The 23754-nt window shown below is 42.3% G+C and overlaps 1 protein-coding gene across 6 annotated transcripts in view; it reads right to left on the reverse strand.

Annotated features, from left to right (window-relative positions):
- CPLANE1 (ciliogenesis and planar polarity effector complex subunit 1) overlaps positions 1-7501 on the reverse strand; it is a 163189-nt gene extending 155688 nt beyond the window's left edge. For 5 of the 6 annotated variants that reach the window (XM_050794493.1, XM_050794492.1, XM_050794491.1 and 2 more), the window contains exons 1-6: positions 7404-7501; positions 5069-5196; positions 2874-3009; positions 2643-2762; positions 1812-2041; positions 596-702 (exon numbers count right to left, since the gene is read on the reverse strand). In XM_050794493.1, the coding sequence (XP_050650450.1) occupies positions 596-702; positions 1812-2041; positions 2643-2762; positions 2874-3009; positions 5069-5149 (674 nt within the window). In that variant the 5' untranslated portion in view covers positions 5150-5196; positions 7404-7501. The remainder of the gene's footprint in view (positions 1-595; positions 703-1811; positions 2042-2642; positions 2763-2873; positions 3010-5068; positions 5197-7403) is intronic. The other variant, XM_050794494.1, reaches the window with a different exon arrangement.
- Between the last annotated feature and the right edge of the window lie 16253 nt (positions 7502-23754).

A 23754-nucleotide genomic window follows, 5' to 3' on the forward strand; every position in this document is an offset into this window, starting at 1 on the left:
AATAACACTTAAGCATTTAAAGGTATAACAGCAAATCAAAATAGTTATGTCCCTTTTAAATTTCAATTGAATTCTTTTCCAAAATAGTTACTTTTATAGTCTTAGACAAGTAAAACCATAGCTTGTCTTATCTTTTACAAGTTCTCAAAGAAGAGAAACAAGACAAAAACAAGATAAACTTTCTGGATTAAACATTTAGAAATAAGAGAGGAAGAAATGATTTGCAAAGCCTCAGAAATCAAAACTCACAATAACATTTACAAATTTTATTACATGTATATGGATCAAAAGATAATAATTGTTTAAAAAGGGATAGAAAACATGGGGCCGGGTATGATGGCTCATGCCTGTAATCCCAGCACTTTGGGAGGCCAAGGCAAGATGATTGCTTGAGTCCAGGATTGCAAGACCTTGTCCGTTAAAAAAAAAAAAAAAAATGAGCCAGGCATGGTGGCATACACCTATAGTCACAGGTACTCAGGAGGCTGAGCTATGATTGTGCCACTGCCTCCCCAGTCTGGTTGACAGAGCAAGACCCTGCCTTCAAAAGAAAAAAAAAATCAGTAAGGAAATAAGAAAAAAACATTTACCTCACCTTATGGATGTAAATACATTCTCATGCCACCGAATTGCTAGAAATGTTAACTTCAGGCATTCCCCAGAATAAAAAGTAAATGAACACAGGCAGCAGTCTCCAAATAACTGTAGACAAATTTAAGATACTTTAGTATAAAATTAATGTGAAAATAAATCAAGATACTAAACATATATATATATTCCTCATCATAAACTAGTAAAAAATATTGAGATCTTGCTTATATTTTTTATTCTTAACATTAAGCTAAAGACTAAGTAATTTTTTTCTGAGCCAGAGGCAGGTCTCAAATATGAGGTTGTAGTTTATGCTCTCAAGGAAATATTGACATTTATTGTGACTATAACTGAAACTATTCTTACATGTTTATTTTTCTCTTTTTATACTTTTATACTATTTAAATTAGTGCACCACCCTGAGAATGGGGAGGGGGGACAATAAAACTTTAAAATGCAATTTCTAACAATAGTGGTTTGGATAATAAAATGCTCGTCCATACATACAAAGAATACCAAGCAGCTATTTTAAATGTGTTTTGGTTTTTCAAGTTCATGAATCTTTTATTTCCCAATTAAATGGCATATTTAGTATCAATTCTAGCTTGTTAAATTACCAAACAAGAATATATATATATACATATATATATGTGTGTATATATATATGTATATATATATATATATATATTTTTTTTTTTTTTTTTTTTTTTTTTGAGACAGAGTTTCACTCTTGTTGCCCAGGCTGGAGTGTAATGGCATGATCTCGGCTCACCGCAACCTCCGCCTCCTGGGTTCAAGCGATTCTCCTGCCTCAGCCTCCCAAGTAGCTGGGATTACAGGCGTGTGCCACCACACCTGGCTAATTTTGTATTTTTAGTAGAGACGGGGTTTCTCCATGTTGGTCAGGCTGGTCTTGAACTCTCGACCTCAGGTGATCCACCCGCCTCCGCCTCCCAAAGTGCTGGGATTACAGGCGTGAGCCAACGCGCCTGGCATAACAAGCTATATCTTTAAATCAAGGATAGAGAAAAGGAGTTCTAAGTTAAAACTACTTTTAATAAACACTTTTTAAAAATGTGACCCAAGAAACATAAAAATATCTTTTCCATATAAGAATTGCACAATTACTATGAAAATTTATGGTGACTAAAGATATACAGTTATACTATTATGCATTCTGCTAATCTGCTTCACAGATAAGAGTCTGAGACTGATTTTACCTCATTTTTTATAAAAACAGCATTCACTACAGCTTCTTTATCTTCAATGGAAGGCAAGAGAACTGCTTCTTCAGGTATGACCTGGGACCACCGACCCACCAATGAAAGGCTCTTAGAAGATAAGATACTCTTTAATTCCAAATATTCCCAAAGAAATATGCATCCAGGTGTTATGAGCAGAATTCTTCTCGCATTTCCAGATACATACAAATAAGGTCTCAAAGAGCTTGCTAAAAAAAATAACAAAAAATGTAATTAAACCTCTGAGGTCTAAATTCCCCCCAACAAAGTACATAATTTATGTATTCTTACAATAAAAAACGAAATAATGTTACCATTCAGGATGTCAAAACTAAGGCACTAGCAAAAAATTAAAAATACAACCCAGGCACAGCAGCTCATGCCTGTAATCCCAGCACTTTGGGAGGCTTAAGGAGACGGATCGCTTGAGCCCAAGAGGTCAAAGCTGCAGCTATGATCATGCCACTATACTTCAGCCTATGTGACAGAACAAGATCCTGTCTCTAAAAAAGAAAAAAGTACAAAAAATAGCAACATTTATCAAGTACTTATGTGATATTAGAAACCTATTATTATCACAGAAATATTAGGCATGCCAGAATTTTCTTCAAGTTGAATCTCAGTATCACAGATAAACATGACCAAAAATACATACATATATATACACATACATGGAAATATATATTCCTACAGATATACATATGCACATATACAGAAACACATTTTCAAGACAATAACAGAAAAATGTTTCATCATGTTCTCCTATTTTTCCTAGTTAAATGAATTTAAACAAATAAAAAAATTTCCCACCGACTGTAGCTTTGATCATTTCCTTAGGCTTTTCAGTTATTAGTATAGTTTTCAAACAATCTTGATCTTTGTTCCAAAGGAAAAGCTCTCCTGTAGTTAGTACCCCAGCCAGCCAGGCATCTGTTTCCAAAAATGAAATGCAATACTTATAATCTAATATTTTCTTTAATATCACCCTAAGTTATTAAAAAATACAGTTTTAGTCATTTGAAAATATCAGTACTACTTAACCATTAATGGACGTTGTTAGGACAATAACATCCTTCAAGAAAGGCTGCAGACTAGGAATTTTCTTCTTTATCTTTCCTGATAGCAAATTAATTTCATTTATGAATTTATCATCCAAAAGAAAAACAGCTTCTTTTTCCTAAGAGAAGAAACATGTGAAGGACTCAAGAGGTGTCCGAAATTAATTCAACTTACTGCCTAAATAAATTATCCAGAAACCAAAGCAACATTTAAGAAAGATTATCCATTTGACCACAAATCATAAAATGAACATTCAGCTTAATACGCTATAGTAACCTGAACATTTTGAATTCTGTTTTAAGATACCACATTAGAATTAATAGGTAAGGTGACCTAATAGTTGTATTTCAATTTCTTTGAAGTTTAAAATTATAGGAGTGTCTTCTAATTCTGCTAGCCAAAACTGGTTTATCTATTTTTTAATCTTTTTTTGTTGTTGTTGCCCAGCCTGGAGTGCAGCAGATATTTACAGGCACTATCCCACTACTAATAAGCAGGAGAGTTTTGACCTTGTCCATTTCTGATCTGGACCAGTTCACCATTCTTAGGCAACCTGGTGGTTACCCCAGCCCCTTGATCCTGGGAGGTCATCATATTGATACAGAATTTAGCGCAGACACCTAATCGGTATGGCACGCTGCAGCCCAGAACTCCTGGGCTCAAGCGATCCTCTCGCCTTAGCCTCCTGAGTAGCTGGGACCACAGGTGCATACCACTGCACCTGACTCTCATCAATTTTAACAGCAGTATGGGCCGGGCGTGGTTGCTCACGCCTGTAATCCCAGCACTTTGGGAGGCTGAGGCGGGTGGATCATGAGGTCAGGAGATCAAGACCATCCTGGCTAACATGGTGAAACCCCATCTCCACTAAAAATACAAAAAATTAGCCGGGCGTGGTGGTGGGCACCTGTAGTCCCAGCTACTCAGGAGGCTGAGGCAGGAGAATGGTGTGAACCCGGGAGGCAGAGCTTGTAGTGAGCCAAGACTGTGCCACTGCACTCCAGCCTGGGTGACAGAGCAAGACTCTGCCTCAAAAAAAAACAGTAGTATGAGCAAGTTTTTAAATTATTTACTTAGATTAAAATAGATATAGCTTCTGAAATTCATAAATCCATGACTCTGCTCATCTTTTAATATCTAGAAAAAGTAGGCTGTTTTGAATTAACTGTTTTCATATATTCTAAGGCAGTGATTTTCAAAGCATAACTGAGCCAGCAGCATCAGCAACACCTCAGAAGTGAGGAGTTCAAGACCAGCCTGAACAACATGGTGAAATCCCATCTCTACTAAAAATACAAAAATTAGCTGAGCGTGGTGGCACGCGTCTGTAATTCCGCTACTCGGGAGGCTGAGGTAGGACAATCACTTGAACCTGGGAGGCTGAAGTTGCAGTGAGGCGAGAAGGTGTCATTACACTCCAGCCTGGGCAGCAAAGCCAGACTCCATCTCAACAACAACAACAACAACAAAAAAATACAAAATACAAAATATCCAACCCTACCGCAGACCTAATTAACTGAAAACTTTGGGAGTGGGGCCCAGCAATCTGTGTTTTAACCACCTCTCCAGATAATTCTGATACATTGTAAAGTTTAAGAATTCCTGTTCTAGGGGAGTTAGTGGTATAGTTTCTCAGAGGAAATGTAACACTTAATTTCAATGATCATTACAAATACAGTAGGGTTGCCTATTTTCCCTAAGTGGGGAATCTATGCCACATATTATGAATGGCATTCCTGGATTACTAACGTACTGTGGCCCATTTCTTCCATCCTAGTTCCAAGAACACTTCATAGCACAATCATGAAAACCACAATAGGAGGAAACACTCCACTAACTTCTGGTAAAGGAAAGCTCAGGACATTAAATTTTCCATTTTGATATATGATGCCATCTCAAACTTAAACTTGACTTAAACATAATATGAATAAGAAAGTTTAAGTAAAAATCTTCTAAACAAACCACTTAACATTCTGGAAAAACTAACTTGCTCATTATTATAAAGACAAAACACACACAAAACCCTGTTCAGTGTGCAGGTAGGTGATCCTCCTGTAGATCCTCCTCCAGTAGATGATGTTTTATTTACTTAAGATCATAGAACACTCCTATATTACAGGCAAAACACACATGCAACATATATAAAACTGGTACTACTTGAATAAAGAAAAACCTACCTTTCCCAACCAGGAGACACGTGGCCATGGTTTTTTCTGCTTAATACTTGTTGATGTCAAAATTTCTAATCTTATCTCCATGTTTGTTAAGATATCAATGGCCAATTAAGTTAAACAGTCCCAAGATTCTGTAAACAATAATAGTAATAATCATAAATGATCCTTCACTGGTTTTTTTTTTTTTTTTTTTTTTTTTTTTTTTGGTTTTTTGGTTTGTTTGTTTGTTTGTTTTGAGAGAGTTTCGCTCTGTTGCCCCAGGTGGAGTGCAGTGGTGCGATCTCAGCTCACTGCAACCTCCACCTCCCGGGTTCAAGTGATGCTCCTGCATTAGCCTCCCAAGTAGCTGGGACTACAAGCGTGTGCCACCGCCCTTGGCTAATTTTTTTGTTCGTTTGTTTGTTTGTCTGAGACGGAGTTTCGCTCTGTCCTCCAGGCTAGAGTGCAGTGGCGCTATCTCGGCTCACTGCAAGCTCCGCCTCCCGGGTTCACGCCATTCTCCTTCCTCAGCTTCCCAAGTAGCTGGGACTACAGGCGCTCGCCATTACGCCCGACTAATTTTTTGTATTTTTAGTAGAGGGGGTTTCACCGTGTTAGCCAGGATGGTCTTGATTTCCTGACCTCGTGATTCACCCGTCTAGGCCTCCCAAAGTGCTGGGATTACAGGCGTGAGCCACCACGCCCGGCCACGCCTGGCTAATTTTTGTAATTTTTTTTTTTTTTTTTTAAGTAGAGATGGGGTTTCACCATGTTGGCCAGGTTGGTTTCGAACTCCTGACCTCAAGTGATCCACCCACTCTAGCCTCCCAAAGTGCTGGGATAACAGGCATAATCTACTGCGTATGGACCACTGAAGATCTTAACTGAAAATTTTCATAAAGTTTTGATTTATACTTTATTTTATTTCTGAGTTGGAGTTTTGCTCTTATCTCCCAGGCTGGAGTGCTGTGGCGCAATCTCGGCTCACTGCAACGTACGCCTCCCTGGTCCAAGCGATTCTCTTGCCTCAGCCTCCCGAGTAGCTGGGATTACAGGCATGCAGCACCACACCAGGCTAATTTTTTTGTATTTTTAGTAGAAACGGGGTTTCACCATGTTGGCCAGGCTGGTCTCGAACCCCTGACCATGGGTGATGCACCCGATTCAGCCTCCCAAAGTGTTGGGATTACAGGCGTGATCCACTGTGCTCAGGCAAAATAGATGGGGTTTTTTTGTTTGTTTGTTTTTTAATAAAATAGCTTTAAAAGAAAAACTACTCTGAGACAGCACACAAAGATCTATCAAGATGCTAGCTATCAGCCAGCACGAAGGCCGAGATGGGAAGATCGCTTGAGGACAGGAGAGTTCCGGGCTGCAGTGAGCTGTGATTGTGCCTGTGAGAGCCACTGCACTCCAGCGTGGGCAACATAGCGAAGACTTCGGCTCAAAAATAAATAAATACAATTACAAATAAAATAAATTCTTTCAAAAGGGTTAACCAAATGCAAGAGGAACACCGGCATTAGAAAAGCATCATTTGCAGCTCCTAATGAAATAACAAATCCAGTCAATAGTATCAGTGCTGCTAAAATTATCGAGTGAAAAAAGACTGGGAACTTTATGCACTGACATACCCCAAATCCATTAGTCAATCTTCTTTTTTTTTTTTTTTTTTTTTTTTTTTTTTTTTTTTTCTGAGACGGAGTCTTGCTCTGTAGCCCAGGCTGGAGTGCAGTGGCACCATCTCGGCTCACTGCAAGCTCCACGTCCTGGGTTCACGCCATTCTCCTGCCTCAGCCTCCCAAGTAGATGGGACTACAGGCGCCCGCCACCACGCCCGGCTAATTTTTTGTATTTTTAGTAGAGACGGGGTTTCACCGTGTTAGCCAGGATGGTCCTGACCTTGTGATCCGCCCGCCTCGGCCTCCCAAAGTGCTGGGATTACAGGCGTGAGCCAAAGCACCCAGCCTCATTAGTCAATCTTAAAATTGCTAACAGTGAGGAAAATTGACATTCTATTCCTCCGGATCCTGCTCAAGAGGCTGGGGGGCTCGGGTCCGGGGCCGAGGTGTGGCCCGAGCCTGGCACCACCCACGCCGGCCAGGCGACCCCGGCCCCTCGGGGCTCCCGCGCTCCGTCAGTAAGCGACGCCGGGAGGCTGGGGTAGGCCCAGAGCGAGGAAGGGGCCCCGACTGGGTAGTGGGGATGTACCAGGGCCGGATGCGGCTGGAGACGGCCCGGGAGGGAGGTCGCGGACCTGCCCGACAGAAGGGTGGATGAGGGGATACCAAGGACGCCCGGGTCCGGGGAGCGTAAGAGGAGGCCAGGGTCCCGGGGTAAGGAATCCGCGGGCAGTTACCTCCGCCAGGGGCAGGGCCCGGCCGGTCCGACGCGGGAAGGCGCGGCAAGGCAGACTGAGCGGGGTGGAGACGCCAGGCCGACGGCGGCGGGCCCTACTGCCGTCCCCGACGCGGGCCTGCGTCCTGGCGACGGCGGAGGGCGGGCAGGAGGCGCGGGCGCTGCCACGGCGCCTGCTCGGAGCCGGCCGGGAACGCTGGCGGGCCTCCTCGGTCCTCCGCCCCTCCAGCCCTGCTCTCAGGCCCCCGCCCGGGCCCTCTAAGCTGGCAGCCGCGCCCGCCTCCGCGCTCCTCGCCCCTGCTCCCGCGCGCTCCCCTCCTCAGCGGCCGCCCGGCCCCCTCAGTTCACTTCTCTTAGGCGTTCCTCGGACGCTCCTCGTTTGAGCGCACAGGCATTGGGCGGGGCTTCGCGGGGGAGTCGCTTAATAACCGACCAACACGGAACTCAAGGGCTGCCCCTTCCTAGCGGGGACCCTGCACAGACCCGAAAATAAGGAGGTTTTGCTCTGCCCTCCCCAGTTCACGTGGGCACCTTGGAACACTGAAGAAGGCATTTTCCGAACTCACTGTCCTAAGGACTTATTTTCCGCACTGTTTTCACCTCCTTCACCCCTGTTCTCGTGACTGACAGGATTTGGGGTCACAAGCGGGCAGCCCGAGAGCTCTGCTCACCTGGAAAAGCATTTTTGTGTAGCTTAAATGTGAAGGCCTCAGGCAGTGGTCTGCTGTCCTCCTCCACCTGCGCCCATCATCACTCTTTTCTGCGACTGGCCTGTTTTTGAAGGCAGGACCTTGTCACCCTTGGCTAGGCCAAGTATGTTCTGCACGGAAAATGGTTCTGCCCTCTGCATTGGATAGCTAGCTCCTAGGTTGGTTTGTTTTAGCAGATAAGAGTTACAGGGTAGGAGGACTTCTGGCTGCATCAGAACCACAATTACCCCTGTGTTTCTGGGTGGGATAAGTGACAGCTGACATTCTGGCAGCTCAGCCCCGCTTATCTCAGAGGTTATAGATCTGAGGTGGTTTAGATCCACCCCCAAATCACGAACATTTTACATAAGCCGTGCTAGAGTTAGCATAAAAGTCTCACACAGAAAAATTTGGAAACTGAGAAATCCTAACCTATTCCCACAAATCTGTGTTCCCATTTTTAGGTCTTAAGATATGAAAACAATGGGATAACTGAGGCTGATTTTGCTGTGTGGCCATTAGACCTAGAAGTATTGGTGTGATTCTGGAGTTGATTGCTCACAATCAACTTATTTATTTATTTTCCTTTTTTTCCCTCCACTTCCTCCTCCTCTATTTAAAAACGTATGGAAATGTATCCGGCAATGTTTGCTGTAAAAAATAATGTATGGAAATGACTACGATTTGCTAAAATAAAAATCATTGAGCACTTATGTGTGTCAGACACTATGCTAGATATAAAGAGGGGAAGACAATGTTGTCCCTCTTCAAAAGAGAGTCACGCACACAAGTTACAGTGCAGTCATAAATACCATGATCACAGTATGCGCAGGTCCATTTTCTCTATCTGGGCAATGGGAAGGTTCAAAACTAAGCTAGGTTTTGAATGAGGAATAGTTTCCTTTTGAAGCACATCCATTTTGCGATACCTCTGGACCTATCTAGTGAACAATTTAGATGCATGGTTCAGAAGCTCGATGGGAGGCTTGGGAACACAGAATGTGTAAAATAAGCATCAGTCTCCCCTTCACGCTGCTCTGCACTTTTTAAGGGCCATCTCTCTTTAGTATATATTGCTAAGAGATTTTATGGATGATACCAATTCTTTTTTTCTTTTTTTTTGAGACAGAGTCTCACATTGTTGCCCTGGGTGGAGTGCAGTTGCACAGTCTCTGCTCACTGCAACCTCTGCCTCCTGGGTTCAAGTGATTCTCCTGCCTCAGCCTCCCAAATAGCTGGGATTACAGGAGCCCACCACCACGCCTGGCTAATTTTTGTATTTTTAGTAGAGACGGGGTTTCACTGTGTTGGCCAGGCTGGTCTTGAACTCCTGACGTCGTGATTCACCCGCCTTGGTCTCCCAAAGTGCTGGGATTACAGGTGTGAGCCACTGCGGCCCGCCAGCATACCAATTCTTATGAGAGAGTGTCAGGGGTAGAAGAGATCCAAGAGAATAGTTGACCAGGTAAAAAAACTGATAGAGGTCAAATAGAAATAAGCCTGAGAATTGCCCCGTCAGATTTAGTGTTTAGTAGGTATAGTTATAGTGCCACATATACAATAACTGCATTCCTTTTGAAAGCATATAGTAAAATCAAATCTGATTAGCCTAAGTAACAGAGGTGATTTATTGTAATGATTCTGGGGTATCTGACAGATTGTAGATATTCTCCCTAGAGTGCTCCTATCCAATATAAATTTCTGTAACGATGAAAATGTTCTATGTCTGCTCTAATATGGTAACCATTAGCCAAAAGTGCTATTGAGCATGTGAAATGTAGCCAGTGCAACTGAGACCCTGTAAACTAAGATTCCAGTCAAAGAGAAAGGAAAAAACAGTGAGCTTGCCTACAGTCTTTAAGACCTGGGCCCAGAAATAGTACACAGTATTTCTGCTTACATTCCACTGGAGATAACTTAGTCACATGATCACACCTAACTGCAAGGAAGCCTGGGAAATGTAGATTAGCAGTGTACCTGGAAAGACTGAGAAAATGGTTTTGGTGGACAACTAGCGGTGGTCAGAATACAAAAAGTAATAATACAGATTTCCTGCTTTCAAGAATATCACAGGTTTAGTGGGAGACAGATGAGTATTTTACTAGCAATGAATAAAGAACATGCTGTACAAACCCAAAGAAAACAGTACATATAGTCTGGATATTTGTTCCTACCTAAATCTCATGTTGAATTGTAATTCCCAGTGTTGGATGTGGGGCCTGGTGGGAGGTGATTGGATCATGAGGGTGGATTTCTTGTGAATGATTTGGCACAATTCCTTGGTGCTGTCCTCATGATAGTCAGTGAGTTCTCATGAGATCTGGTTGTTTAAAAGTGTGTGGCACCTCGGGAGGCTGAGGCGTGAGAATCGTTTGAATCTGGGAGGCAGAGGCTGCAATGAGCTGAGATCATGCCACTGCACTCCAGCCTGTGTGACAAAGCAAAACGCTCTTAAAAAAAAAAAAAGTGTGTCACCTCCCCCATGCCTGTGTTCCTGCTTTTGCCATGTGACTTACGCACTCCCACTTTGCCTTCTGCCATGAGTAAAAGCTTCCTGAGGCCCCCGCCAGAAGCAGATATTAGTGCTATGCTTCCTATACATCCTGTAGAACCATGAGACAAGTGAACTTATTTTCCTGTAAATTACCCAGTCTCGGGTATTTCTTTATAGCAATGCAAGAACAGCCTAATACAATGGTATTTCTCAAACCTTAATGTGCATGTGGATCACCTGGGAATCTTGTTAAAATATACATTCTGGGCCCGGCATGGTGGCTCATACCTGTAATCCCAGCACTTTGGGAGGCTGAGGTGTATGGATCACTTGAGGTCACGAGTTCGAGACCAGCCTTGACAACATGATGAAACCCCATTTCTACTAAAAATACAAAAATTAGCTGGGTGTGGTGGCGGGCACCTGTAATTCTAGCTGATTGGCTCATTGATGCAGAGGTTCAGCAGGTTTCATGCAAGTTTGATTGGGCAGGACCCTCGTTCAATTTTTCTTTAATTCTCTTCACTCTGCCCTTTGTCTTCAGGCTGGCTTCCTTTGTGGTAAGTGAGATGATGGAAAATTTACACATCTTACAAAGAAAGTGTAAGGTTTTTTTTCTATAATTGAGCATTCCTTATGAGCCTCTACCCCAATGTGTTAGAAGGGAAGTCTTTATGTTGACAAATAATGGTAGTTCCATTTTGCTGTTGGTGGTGGTGGTACTTAAGTCTGTTTCTTATAACAGTTCTATCTTGCAGATTTTCTTTCTCTCATTCTAATCAACCTACAAAGTGGATCAATAGTGATAGTGGGCTGGGTGCAGTGGCTCACACCTGTAATCCCAGCACTTTGGTAGGCCGAGGTGGACAGATCACTTGAGGTCAGGAGTTTGAGACCAGCCTGGCCAATATGATGAAACCCCCATCTTTACTAAAAATACAAAAATTAGCCAGGCGTGATGGCACACACCTGTAATCTCATCTACTCGGGAGGCTGAGACAGGAGAATCGCTTGAACCCAGGAGGTGGAGGTTGCAGTGAGCCAAGATAGCACCACTACACTCCAGCCTGGGCAACAGAGCAAGACTCCATCTCAAAGAAAAAAAAAATTAGCCTGGCGTAATGGTGCATGCCTGTAGTTCCAACTACTTCGGAGGCTGAGGCAGGAGAATCGCTTGAACCCGGGAGGCAGAGGATGCAGCGAGCCAAGATTGCGCCATTAAACTCCAGCCTAGGTGACAGAGCAAGACTCTATCTCCAAAAAAAAAAACAGTGATAGTGGTAGGAGGGATTATATGCCCTAATGCTAGAGGGGAAGAGAGTGCTTGTAAGTAACCTTTCTTTAATTATAAATATTTAAGTATGTATTTACATAATTATAAATATATAATCTATATTCTTATTTGGTGTGTTCAGGTTACTATAACAAAATACCATTGTGAAAGTTGTCATAGTCTGACCGGGCGTGGTGGCTCACACCTATAATCCCAGCACTTTGGGAGGCCGAGGTGGGTGGATCACTTGAGGTCAGGAGTTCAAGACAAGCCTGGCCAACATGGCGAAACCCCGTCTGTACTAAAAATACAAAAATTAGCCTGGCGTGGTGGCAGGTGCCTGTAATCCCAGATACTAAGGAGGGTGAGTCAGGATAATTGCTTGAACCCAGGGGACGGAGGTTGCAGTGAGCCAGGATCATGCCATGGCACTCCAGCCTGGGTGACAGAGCAAGAGTCCATCTGAAAAAAATAAAAAGTAAATAAAAAATAAAAAAGAGAAGGAAGGAAGGAAGGAAGGAAGGAAGGAAGGAAGGAAGGAAGGAAGGAAGGAAGGAAGGAAGGAAGGAAGGAAGGAGAAAGAAAGAAAGAAAGAAGAAAGAAAGAAAGAAAGAAAGAAAGAAAGAAAGAAAGAAAGAAAGAAAGAAAGAAAGAAAGAAAGAAAGAAAGACAGTTGTTTTAGTCAAAATAGAGTCACTAATGTTAAGAAAACCCTGACAAATAGAGCTGAGGAAGACCATGAAGAGAGGGTTCTCACATTTACATGCCTGATAACAAGAAAGACTCTGCAACTCACACAAAGGCCACCGCAATCATTAACAAAAAATGCTTCTGAAAGGACATCTGCCCAGCAACTGCCTGTGCAACTTCAGACTGGTGTTACCCTTGTTATTGATCTTCGTAGCCAGGTATAATTATTTTAAAACAATTATGTAATTCTCATTTTTTTTCCTTCAGAAACCATTGTCTTCCTTTACCTTCCTGAATACACACATAGTTTTTACCATGGCATGCGTATTTCCATTGCAGTGCTGTATTTTCAAATAAACATCGTTTTCTTTTGGAAAGTCTCTTTCTGTTTGCTGTTTAGATTGACGTATGTGGTGTCAGAAGTGAGATCTAAAGAAAAGTTCACTATTGAAAGGAATCAGCTATGCTTGGAACCAGTTTGCAGTACTCACTTGAACTCTTTGAGCTCTCCACTTCCACAGTTTGCGTTTTCTGGCTTGGTGAGTCTTCTCTCAGGTTGAGCTTCCCTCCTTCAAGTAGAAGCTTTTTTACTTTATTTGGGATCTGGTGTGGATAAGGCAATCTTAATAAAAGATCGTGTGTACCTTCTGGGACTATAAAAGGCTTTTGTGTGTATGTCATTTCTGGTATAAAGACAAGCATCTTCCTAAATGGAGGACTCTTCGTTACTACAGAATTTTCATTCTGTCTGTGAGGCATGTCTTCTCTGGTTTGCATGCCTAGTTTAATATTTCATTTGATCTGCACGACTGAATTAAAATGTTGGCAAAAACTCTTATCTTGGTTTATTTGTATTTGTTTTGACTCCTTCCCCTTGCTTGTTTCTGAAAATCTTCCAAGAGCCAAAACAAACATTCTTGGTGGTGGGTGCAAGACAGCTAATTAAATACCACTAGAGTGGTTGCCATCAGCTAAAACAGTCGTCTAAACTCCCAATATTCCCTGAAAGGATTTATAGAGTATTCTTTGCTTTCAAGAAATTAATAAGAAATGGAATGATCTTTTCAAACATTAAGGCAAGCAAGGTTTTCTGGGACTCCCAGTCTGGTCTTGAGCCTCAAGAAATCCTCCCACCTCAGCCTCCCAAAGTGCTGGAATTACAGGCTTAAGTCACCATACCTGGCCCCATTTCTTAAGGTAATTTTGTTTGAAGCTTCTCGGATTTATATCTAAGAAGTTCAGCTTTTGCTGTATTTCACTGTATGAGATGTGCAGAGCATACATCATGGCCTCTGTTATTTCTCTCCTTGAAAAGGTATATCTTTTTGCTTGGCTGGAGTGATAACTCCAACCTTCAACTGTTTCATCAGCTCCTATAACTTTTTTTCTCTGGTTCCAGCTCTGCTGTTATGACCTGATGCTGATATGTTTGTCTTGAAGGTGTACAAAGGCAATATTTTCCTACAGTATAACTTGATTCTCTAGTCTTGGCTTTTCTTGATGTGTCTGAATTGTTCCATGTAACCAGGAAACTCCCCATGCTTTTACTGAGAGCCAGCTATGTTTCTATTCAAGGTACTAGATTTTTTGTTTATATTCCTTTATAATATAGTGTACATTCAAGACTCTGGTCACATTCTTCCTGTGTCTACTTAAATTCAAATACCATTTTCATCAAGTTTAACTTCCAGATTATGTAAACATGCTTCCCCTAAAAAGAAGCAATTTTCCTTTACTTTTCTGGTAACTGGGCTTTAAAAAGACAAAACAAAGATCTTAGTTTAGTTTAGCTTTTTGAGATGGGGTCTTGCTCTGTCGCACAGGCTGGTTTTGAACTCCTGGCCTTAAATGATCCTTCCATTTCAGCAAGACTTTACATTTTATCAAGATAATTCATGTATTCTCTTTATTGAGTTTTTATTAGCTGGAAAACTGAGCTTTTAAAGGGTTAGGTTTTTATATCCATGTAACTTTCTGTATTGCTTTTGAAGTCTTTTTATTATTATTTTACTGTGATTCTGTTTTAATAAAATGTTTTGAAACTTTTGACATTATTGGCCAATTTCCCCAGGATCCGAAGCCTAAGTCTTTTTGGCCTAAAATTAACATTGGGATTTCTAGTTGGGATCCTGGGAAGCCTCAAAGAATATGTCTTTCATCTTACAGGGATAGTAAATGATTTGGGTTATTTGGCAATTTGTATAGGAGGCATTGTGAAATGACAAATGATACTAGGCATTCTTTCAGTTGCGTTATGGGTATAGTATCAGTATAAATGTTCCAAAAATTATATAAACATAAAAAGTTAATATGTTATTAGTCATAATTTTGATTATTGTGTTGAAACTTTTCTTAAGTTATATTTATATGGATATGTTATTAATATGAGTATTCTAAAGATTATATAAAATTTGGTCAGATGCGGTGGCTCACACCTGTAATCCCAGCACTTTGGGAGGCTGAGATGGGCGGATCACTTGAGGTCAGGAGTTCGAGACAAGCCTGGTCAACATGGTAAGACCCTGTCTCCATTAAAAATATTAAAATTAGCCGGGTGTGGTGGCTGGTGCCTGTAATCCCAGCTACTTGGGAGGCTGAGACAGGAGAATCACTTAAACCTGGGAGGCAAAGATTGCAGTGAGCCAAGATCATGCCCTTGCATTCCAGCCTGGGTGATGAGAGTGAAATTCCGTCTCAAAAAATAATAAAATAAAATGTATAGGCTGTGAGTGGTGACTCACGCCTGTAATCCCAGCACTTTGGGAGGCCAAGGCAGGTAGATCACCTGAGGTTGGAAGTTTGAGACCAGCCTGGCCAACATGAAACTCCATCTCTACTAAAAATATAAAAATTACCCAAGCATGGTGGTGCATGCCTGTAATCCCAGCTACTCAGGAGGCTAAGGCAAGAGAATCACTTGAACCCAGGAGGAGGAGGTGGCAGCAAGCCAAAATCATTCCATTGCACTCCAGCCTGGGCGACAAGAACGAAACTCCGTTTCAAAAAAAAAAAAATTTTTTTTTAAGTCTAATGGTCCTGATATGACACTGTCAGTCATGATACTGGGTTTTCTTTTCTTCTCTTTCTTCCTTTTTTTTTTGAGATGGAGCGTCACCCTGTCACCCAGGCCGGAGTGCAATGGCATGATCTTGGCTCACTACAACCTCCACCTCCCGGGTTCAAGCAATTCTCCTGCCTCAGCCTCCCTGAGTAGCTGGGATTACAGGTGTGCACCACCACACCCAGCTAATTTTTGTATTTTTAGTAGAGACAGGGTTTCACCGTGTTGACCAAGCAGGTCTCGAACTCCTGACCTCAGGTGATCTGCCTACTTTGGCCTCCCAAATTGCTGGGATCACAGGCATGAGCCACCACGCCCTGCCTAACAAGTACTCTTAAACACAGATTTCTGATAACTTTAAGATCAATGAACTAAATAAAAATTTCCAGAACTCTAATAAAGAAACTGATGGGTTTGGCCAAGAGTGGTGGCTCACGCTTGTAATCCCAGGACTTTGGGAGGCCAAGGCAGGCAGATTGCCAAAGCCCAGGAGCTCGAGACCAGCCTGGGTAACATGGTAAAACCTCATCTCTCCAAAAAATACAAAAAATTAGCTAGGCGTGATGGTGTGAGTCTCTAGTACCAGCTACTCAGAAGGCTGAGATGGGAGAATCACCTGAGCCTGGAAAGCTGAGGCTGCAGTGAGCCATGATCCCACTACTGCTCTCCAGCATGGGCATTGGAGTGAAAACCTGTCTCAAAAAATAAAAGAAAAAAAGAAACTGATGGGCTTTATGAATCAAGCAAAAAGCAAAACAAGACATCAATTACATGAAATTTAAGTAGTTAATAAATACAATGTTTTTATGGCTTTTATTTAAGATGTTGTTGGCTCTTAATGTTTTGTTTTCCAGATTTAAGGAATTTTTCTCTCATAAGTGATCTATAGTTGACAGCAATTTCATAAAGTGTCGTTTTTGGACAAAGAGGGAAGCATTTGCTTTCTCTCCCTACTTGATTCCTCCAAAAGTTAGAAACTATATGTGAGTATTCTTATTCTTAGTTTTACTTTATTATTATTATTATTATTTTGGAGATGGAGTCTCCCTCTGTTATCTAGGCTGGAGTGCAGTGGCACCATCTCAGCTCACTGTAACCTCTGCCTCCTGGGTTCAAGCAATTATCCTGACTCAGCTTCCCAAGTAGCTGAGATTACAGGCACGCATCATCAGGCCCAGCTATTGTCTGTATTTTCAGTAGAGACGGGGTTTCACCACGTTCGTCAGGCTGGTCTTGAACTCATGACCTCAGATGATCCACCTGCCTCTGCCTCCCAAAGTGTGGAGATTACAGGCGTGAGCCGCCACGCCCAGTCTATTTTCTCTTTTTTTTTTTTTTTTTTTTTTTTTTTTTTTTTGAGATGGAGTCTCAGTCTGTCTCTGGAGTGCAGTGGTGCAATCTCAGCTCACTGCAACCTCCACCTCCCAGGTTCAAGTGATTCTCCTGCCTCAGCCTACCAAGTAGCTGGGATTACATATATGTGCCACCACGCCTGGCTAATTTTTGTATTTTTGATAGAGACAGGTTTCACCATGTAGGCCAGGCTGCCTCGAACTCCCAGCCGCAGGCAATCTGCCCGCCTTGGCCTCCCACAGTGCTGGGATTACAGGTGTGAGCCACTGCACCTGGCTGTATTCTTACTTTTATTTACATAAGTTCAATAAAAATCTGCTCTCTATATAAGGAGGATACAATTGGAACATTGGTTTTACTACGAAGGCTTTGACTGAAATGTCTTAAAAATGTACATGAAATGCCTAGCTTCAAGAATTCCCAGCCTTATAGTGAGCGAATAAAAACAGTCACTTCCCGGCAGGCCCAAGAACATTATAAGTAAAATCTCAAGTCTCCTTTGTTTGGCTTCCTCACCTTAAGAAATTTTTAAATCTGAGATTCATGTATGCTCAATATAGAGAGAAAAATTTATGTTTCTAAAGAGAAACTACAGTACATATTTTGTTATATAGTAGCCCTGTGCCTTACTTCCAAGTTCTTGTTATCTACCTGTAGACTGGAGTAGATCCTGAAGCCTCCTAATTTCTCCAATATTTGGCTGCAGCTTTCACCCTCAGAATGAAAGCTGCTCTGTTCCTAAAGTCCTATAAGCTAACATTAGATGAATTTTAAGGAACAAGCCTCGTGCTTAATGTGTGTGCCACACAAAAAGTTCACCAAACTGTCCAATGTCATGACCAAAGACATCCAAATTACAAACCCAGAGAAGTTAATGTTTTCACACTGTGAAGAGCTTTTCCCAAGATGTTAGAACAAGGCTCCATATCACAATGAGACTTTTATCCCCCTTAATGCTACCTTGTTTACTTCGCCGGATAATGGTGTAACTTACTTTGCCATCAATACCTTCTTACTGGTAACTTAACAGACTCTAACCTAAAAAAAATCATTTAGTATCCATTGATTAAATTTTTAAAAGGTCTGTGCTATTGCTAATACTACATGCTGTATCTAAGTAAATCCTCTGCGAAAATTGAGACCCATGTGCACAAAATAAACAATTAGGCCACGTGGTTACAACAGCTCTCACCTAATTCTCTCTGGTCTTTTGATTTATTCAACTGTTTGTCTTAAAAATAATGATTTATAATTGTTATGAGTAAGTAATAATGTATGTATTTATGGGATGCTTATGATGTTTTGATACAGGCACAAAATGTATAATGACTAAATTAGGGTAATCAAGGTAACCATCAGCTCAAGGATTTGTCACTTATTTGTGTTAAGAATAGTCCAATTTGGCTGGGTGTGGGGGCTCACACCCGTAATCCAAACACTTTGAGAGGCCGAGGCAGATGTATCACAAGGTCAAGAGATCGAGACCATCCTGGCCAACATGGTGAAACCCTGTTTCTAGTAAAAATACAAATATTAGCTGGGCATGGTGGCACACGCCTGTAATGCCAGCTACTCGGGAGGCTGAGGCAGGAGAATCACTTGAACCCAGGAGGTGAAGGTTGCAGTGAGCTGAGATCACGTCACTGCACTCCAGCCTGGCGACAGAGTGAGACTCTGTCTCAAAAAAAATAAAAAATAAAAAAGAGTAGTCCATTTCCACTGTTTTAGTTATTTTGAAATTTACAATAAATTGTTGTTAACTATAGTCATCCTATTTTGGTTCCAAATACTGATCTTATTCATTACATACAACTGTTTTTTTGTGCCATTAATCATCCTCACTTTATCCCTGCCTTCTCACTACCCTTCCAAGCCTCTGGCAACCACCATTCCACTCTTTATCACCATGAGATTGATTTTTTTTAGCTTCCACATATGAATGAGAATATGTGATATTTGTCTTTCTGTGCCCAGCTTATTTCACTTAACATGGTGTCTTCCAGTTCCATCAATGTTGTTGCAAATGACAAGATTTTGTTCTTTTTTGTGGCTGAATTTTTTTTTTTTTTTTTTTTTTTTTTTTTTTTTTTTTGCTATTTCATTCATGCTTTTTAAAAATTTTTTTTTATTATACTTTAAGTTCTAGGGTACATGCGCACAACATGCAGGTTTGTTACATATGTATACATGTGCCATATTGGTGTGCTGCTCCCATTAACTCATCATTTACATGAGGTATATCTCCTAAGCTATCCATCCCCTCTCCTCACTCCCCACGACAGGCCCTAGTGTGTGATGTTCCCCTTCCTGTGTCCACGTGTTCTCATTGTTCAATTCCCACCTATGAATGAGAACATGCGGTGTTTGGTTTTTTGTCCTTGCGATGGTTTGCCGAGAATAATGGTTTCCAGCTTCATCCATGTCCCTACAAAGGACATGAACTCATCCTTTTTTATGGCTGCATAGTATTCCATGGTGTATATGTGTGACATTTTCTTAATTCAGTCTATCATTGATGGACATTTGGGTTGGTTCCAAGTCTTTGCTATTGCGAATAGTGCCTCAATAAACATATTTGTGCATGTGTCTTTATAGCAGCATGATTTATAATCCTTTGGGTATATACCCAGTAATGGAATGGCTGGGTCAAATGGTATGTCTAGTTTTAGATCCTTGAGGAATTGCCACACTGTCTTCCACAATGGTTGAACTAGTTTACAGTCCCACCAACAGTGTAAAAGTGTTCCTATTTATCTACATCCTCTCCGGCTGAATAGTATTCTACTGTGCATATATGCAACACATTTTCTTTATCCATTTGTATTAGTCAGGCTTCTCTAGAGGGACAGAACTAATAGGAGATATAGATAGATAGATAGATAGATAGATAGATAGATAGATAGATAGATAGATAGATAGATATAGATATAGATATATATAGATATATATAGGGGAGTTTATTAAGTATTAACTTACATGATCACAAGGTCTGACAATAGGCTGTCTGCAAGCTGAGGAGCAAGGAAAGCCAATCCAAGTCCCAAAACTGAAGAACTTGGAGTTGAATGTTCAAGGGCAGGAAGCATCCAGCATGGGAGAAAGATGTAGACTGGGAGGCTAGGCCAGTCTCTCCTTTTCTTGTTTTTCTGCCTGGTTCATATTTGCTGGCAGCTGATTAGATTGTGCCCACCAGATTAAGGGTGAATCTGCTTTCCCTAGCCCACTGACTCAAATGTTAATCTCTTTTGGCAACACCCTCGCAGATACACCCAGGATCAATATTTTGTATCTTTCAATCTGAACAAGTTGACACTCAGTATTAACCATCACAAGTCCACTCCTAGTCAACTTGAACCGATACACATCTCCTGAGATCATACATGGTCTTCAAATAAAGACAATAGTAAGGTCACAATTATGCCTAACACAATACAACTATCCTTCGTACAACAGGAAGCGTACCAATCCCCAAATACTGTTACATAAAGTTAATAATATTTAAATGCTGATATGAAGGCAATAAATCTTATGTCACAAGATAAAGGAAAAGGAAATGAAATAAAGATATTTTCTTAGTACAAGTATATACATGCACAAACATGTTTTCAGCAAAAGAGAAGGAAATACTCAGGACAATTACAGTCCCCGTTTCTGCAGCTGGTCACTTCGTCGTAACTGGTATTCATGACTACCTTATTCTACTAGCCATTCTGTATTCCCTCTGCTTTCAGCAAGCACCTCAGCAGGTTGTGGGTTTTTTCCTGGTGGAGTGACCCAAACCTTCATCCCTGAGGGGTCTGGGCCATTTGTAGTCCTGCCTGGATTCGGCTGTTGTAGTTTCCCATTGATCTTAATCACAGGACATGGTAATACTAAGAGACATCCTAATGGATCTCCTGTATTCCATGCATTCTCTTCCTTCCCTCCATTGTGAAGTAGTAGACTGATTTCATCTTGATAGTCTGGGTCAATCACCACAGCCAACACTGTAACTCCCTTCTTAGCCTGTTGACTTAAAGGTAGGAGGAGCCCAAAGTGTCCAGGGGGCAATCTTAACTTCCAGTTTAATGGAATAATTGTTGTGTATCCTGGTTACAGCGTTCTTCCCTCTGGAACTAAGACCTCTAGGCCATCAGAATGTAATATCATGGGAAAAGGAAGCAAAAATTTTGCTAGTGGATCACTAGGGGTGATGGTGAGTGGTACCACTTCCACTCTAACCCCTTAATTCTTGGACCTGTGTATCCTAGCTATGGGAGAAGCAGTACCATATATTGGATGCTGATTCAGAGCATACATGGCTTTATGGAGAACATTGCCCCAGCCGTGCTAAGTATTGTCACCTAGTTGGCATTGTAATTGTGACTTCAACAGGCCATTCCACGGTTTTGTCAATCCAGCTGCTTCAGGATGATGGGGAACATGGTAAAAACAGTGAATTCCATGAGCATGAGCCCACTGCTGCACTTCTTTAGCTGTAAAGTGAGTGCCTTGGTCAGAGGCAATGTTGTGTGAAATACCATGACGGTGGATAAGGCATTCCACAAGTCCACAGATGATAGTCTTGGCAGAAGCATTATGTGCAGAATAGGCAAACCCATATCCGGAGAAAGTGTCTATTCCAGTGAGGACAAACCTCTGCCCTTTCCATGAGGAAAGAAGTCCAATACAATCAACCTGCCACCAGGTAGCTTGCTGATCACCCCAAGGAATGGTGCCATGTAGAGGGCTCAGTGTTGGTCTCTGCTGCTGGCAAACTGGGCACTCAGTAGTGGCCGTAGCCAGGTCAGCCTTGGTGAGTGGAAGTCCACGTTGCTGAGCCCAGGTGTGACCACCATCCCTGCCACCTTTTGTTCATGGGCCCATTGGGTGATGACAGGGGTGGCTGGGAAAAGAGGCTGAGTGGTGTCCACAGAACAGGTTACCCTATCCACTTGATTATTAAAATTCTCCTCTGGCCGAGTGTGCTGGTTCATGCCTGAAATCCCAGCACTTTGGGAGGCCGAGGCAGGTGGATCACCTAAGGTCAGGAGTTCAAGACCAGCCTGACCAACAAGGTGAAACCCCATTTCTACTGCAAACACAAAAAGTAGCCAGGCATGGTGGCAGGCAGCTGTAGTCCCAGCTACTCAGGACCCTGAGACAGGAGAATTGCTTGAACCCAGGAGGCAGAGGTTGCAGCAAGCCGAGATTGTGCCACTGCACTCCAGCCTGGACAACCGAGCAAGACTCCGTCTCAAAAAAAAAAATTATCCTCTGTTGAGGTCACCTGTTGGTAAGTACTCACACAGGATACAAATATCTTCACAGTTTTTGCCCACTCAGAGAGGTCCATCCACATACCTCTTCCCCAAATTTTTTTGTCATCAATTTTCCAATCATGCTTCTTCTATGTCCCTGACCAGCCAAACCATTGGCTACAGCCCATGAGTCAGTATATAATCACACATCTGGCCATTTCTCCTTCCATGCAAAGTGCACAACCAGGTGCACTGCTTGAAGTGCTGCCCACTGGGAAGATATCCCTTTACCATTGTCCTTCAGGGATGTCCTACAAAGGGGCTGGAGTGCTGCAGCTGTCCACTTTCAGATGGTGCCTGCATATTGTGCAGAACCATCTGTGGGCCAGGCACTAGTCTTCTCTTTCTCTGACAACTGATCATAGGGAACTCCCCATGACGCCATTGGTGCAGGCTGGAAAGAGAAGGCAGGGTGGCAGGAGTGGAGACCATGAGCATTTGAGCCACTTCCTTGTGTAACTTACTTGTGCCTTCAGGACCTGCTTGAGCCCTATCACGTATATACCATTTCCATTTGATGATGGAATGCTGTTGGTTGCACGACCCATTTTATAACTAGATAGGTCGGAAAGCACCCAGTTCATGATAGGCAGTTCAGGTCGCATGGTGAGTTGATGACCCATAGTCAAATGTTCAGTTTCCACCAAAGCCCAGTAACAGGCCAAGAGCTGTCTCTCAAAAGGAGAGTAGTTATCTGAAGAAGATGGCAGGGCCTTGCTCCAAAATCCTAGAGGCCTCCACTGTGATTCACTTCTGGGGGCCCGCCAAAGGCTCCAAACAGCATCCCTATCTGACACTGACCCCTCAAGCACTATTGGATCTGCTGGGTCATATGGCCCAAGTGGCAGAGCAGCTTGCACAGCAGCCTGGACCTGCTGCAGAGCCTTCTCCTGTTCTGGATCCCACTCAAAACTGGCAGCCTTTCAGGTCACTCGATAAATGGGCCAGAGTAACACACCCAAATGAGTAATGTGTTGCCTCCAAAATCCAAATAGTCCCACCAGTCGTTGTGCCTCTTTCTTGGTTGTAGGAGGGGCCAAATGCAGCAACTTATCCTTCACCTTAGAAGGAATATCTTGACAGGCCCCACACCACTGGACCCCTAGAAATTTTACTGAGGTAGAAGGTCCCTGAATTTTTCTTGGCTTTATTTCCCATCCTCTGGCATGCAAATGTCTCACTAATAAGTCCAGTGTGTTTGCTGCTTCTTGCTCACTGGATCCAATCAGCATAACATCATCAATGTAATGGACCAGTGTGATATTTTGCAAAAGCAAAAAGTGATCAAGGTCTCTTTGAATCAAAGCTGGAGCATTGATATACCCCTGAGGTAGGACAGTAAAGGTATATTGTGGCCTTGCCAGCTAAAGGCAAATTGCTTCTGGTGGGCCTTATGGACAGGAATTAAGAAAAAGGCATTTGCCAAATCAATGGCTGCATACCAGGTACCAGAAGATGTGTTAATTTGCTCAAGCAATGAAACCACATCTGG

The sequence above is a fragment of the Macaca thibetana genome, chromosome 6, assembly GCF_024542745.1.
Source record: "Macaca thibetana thibetana isolate TM-01 chromosome 6, ASM2454274v1, whole genome shotgun sequence".
Taxonomy (NCBI): domain Eukaryota; kingdom Metazoa; phylum Chordata; class Mammalia; order Primates; family Cercopithecidae; genus Macaca; species Macaca thibetana.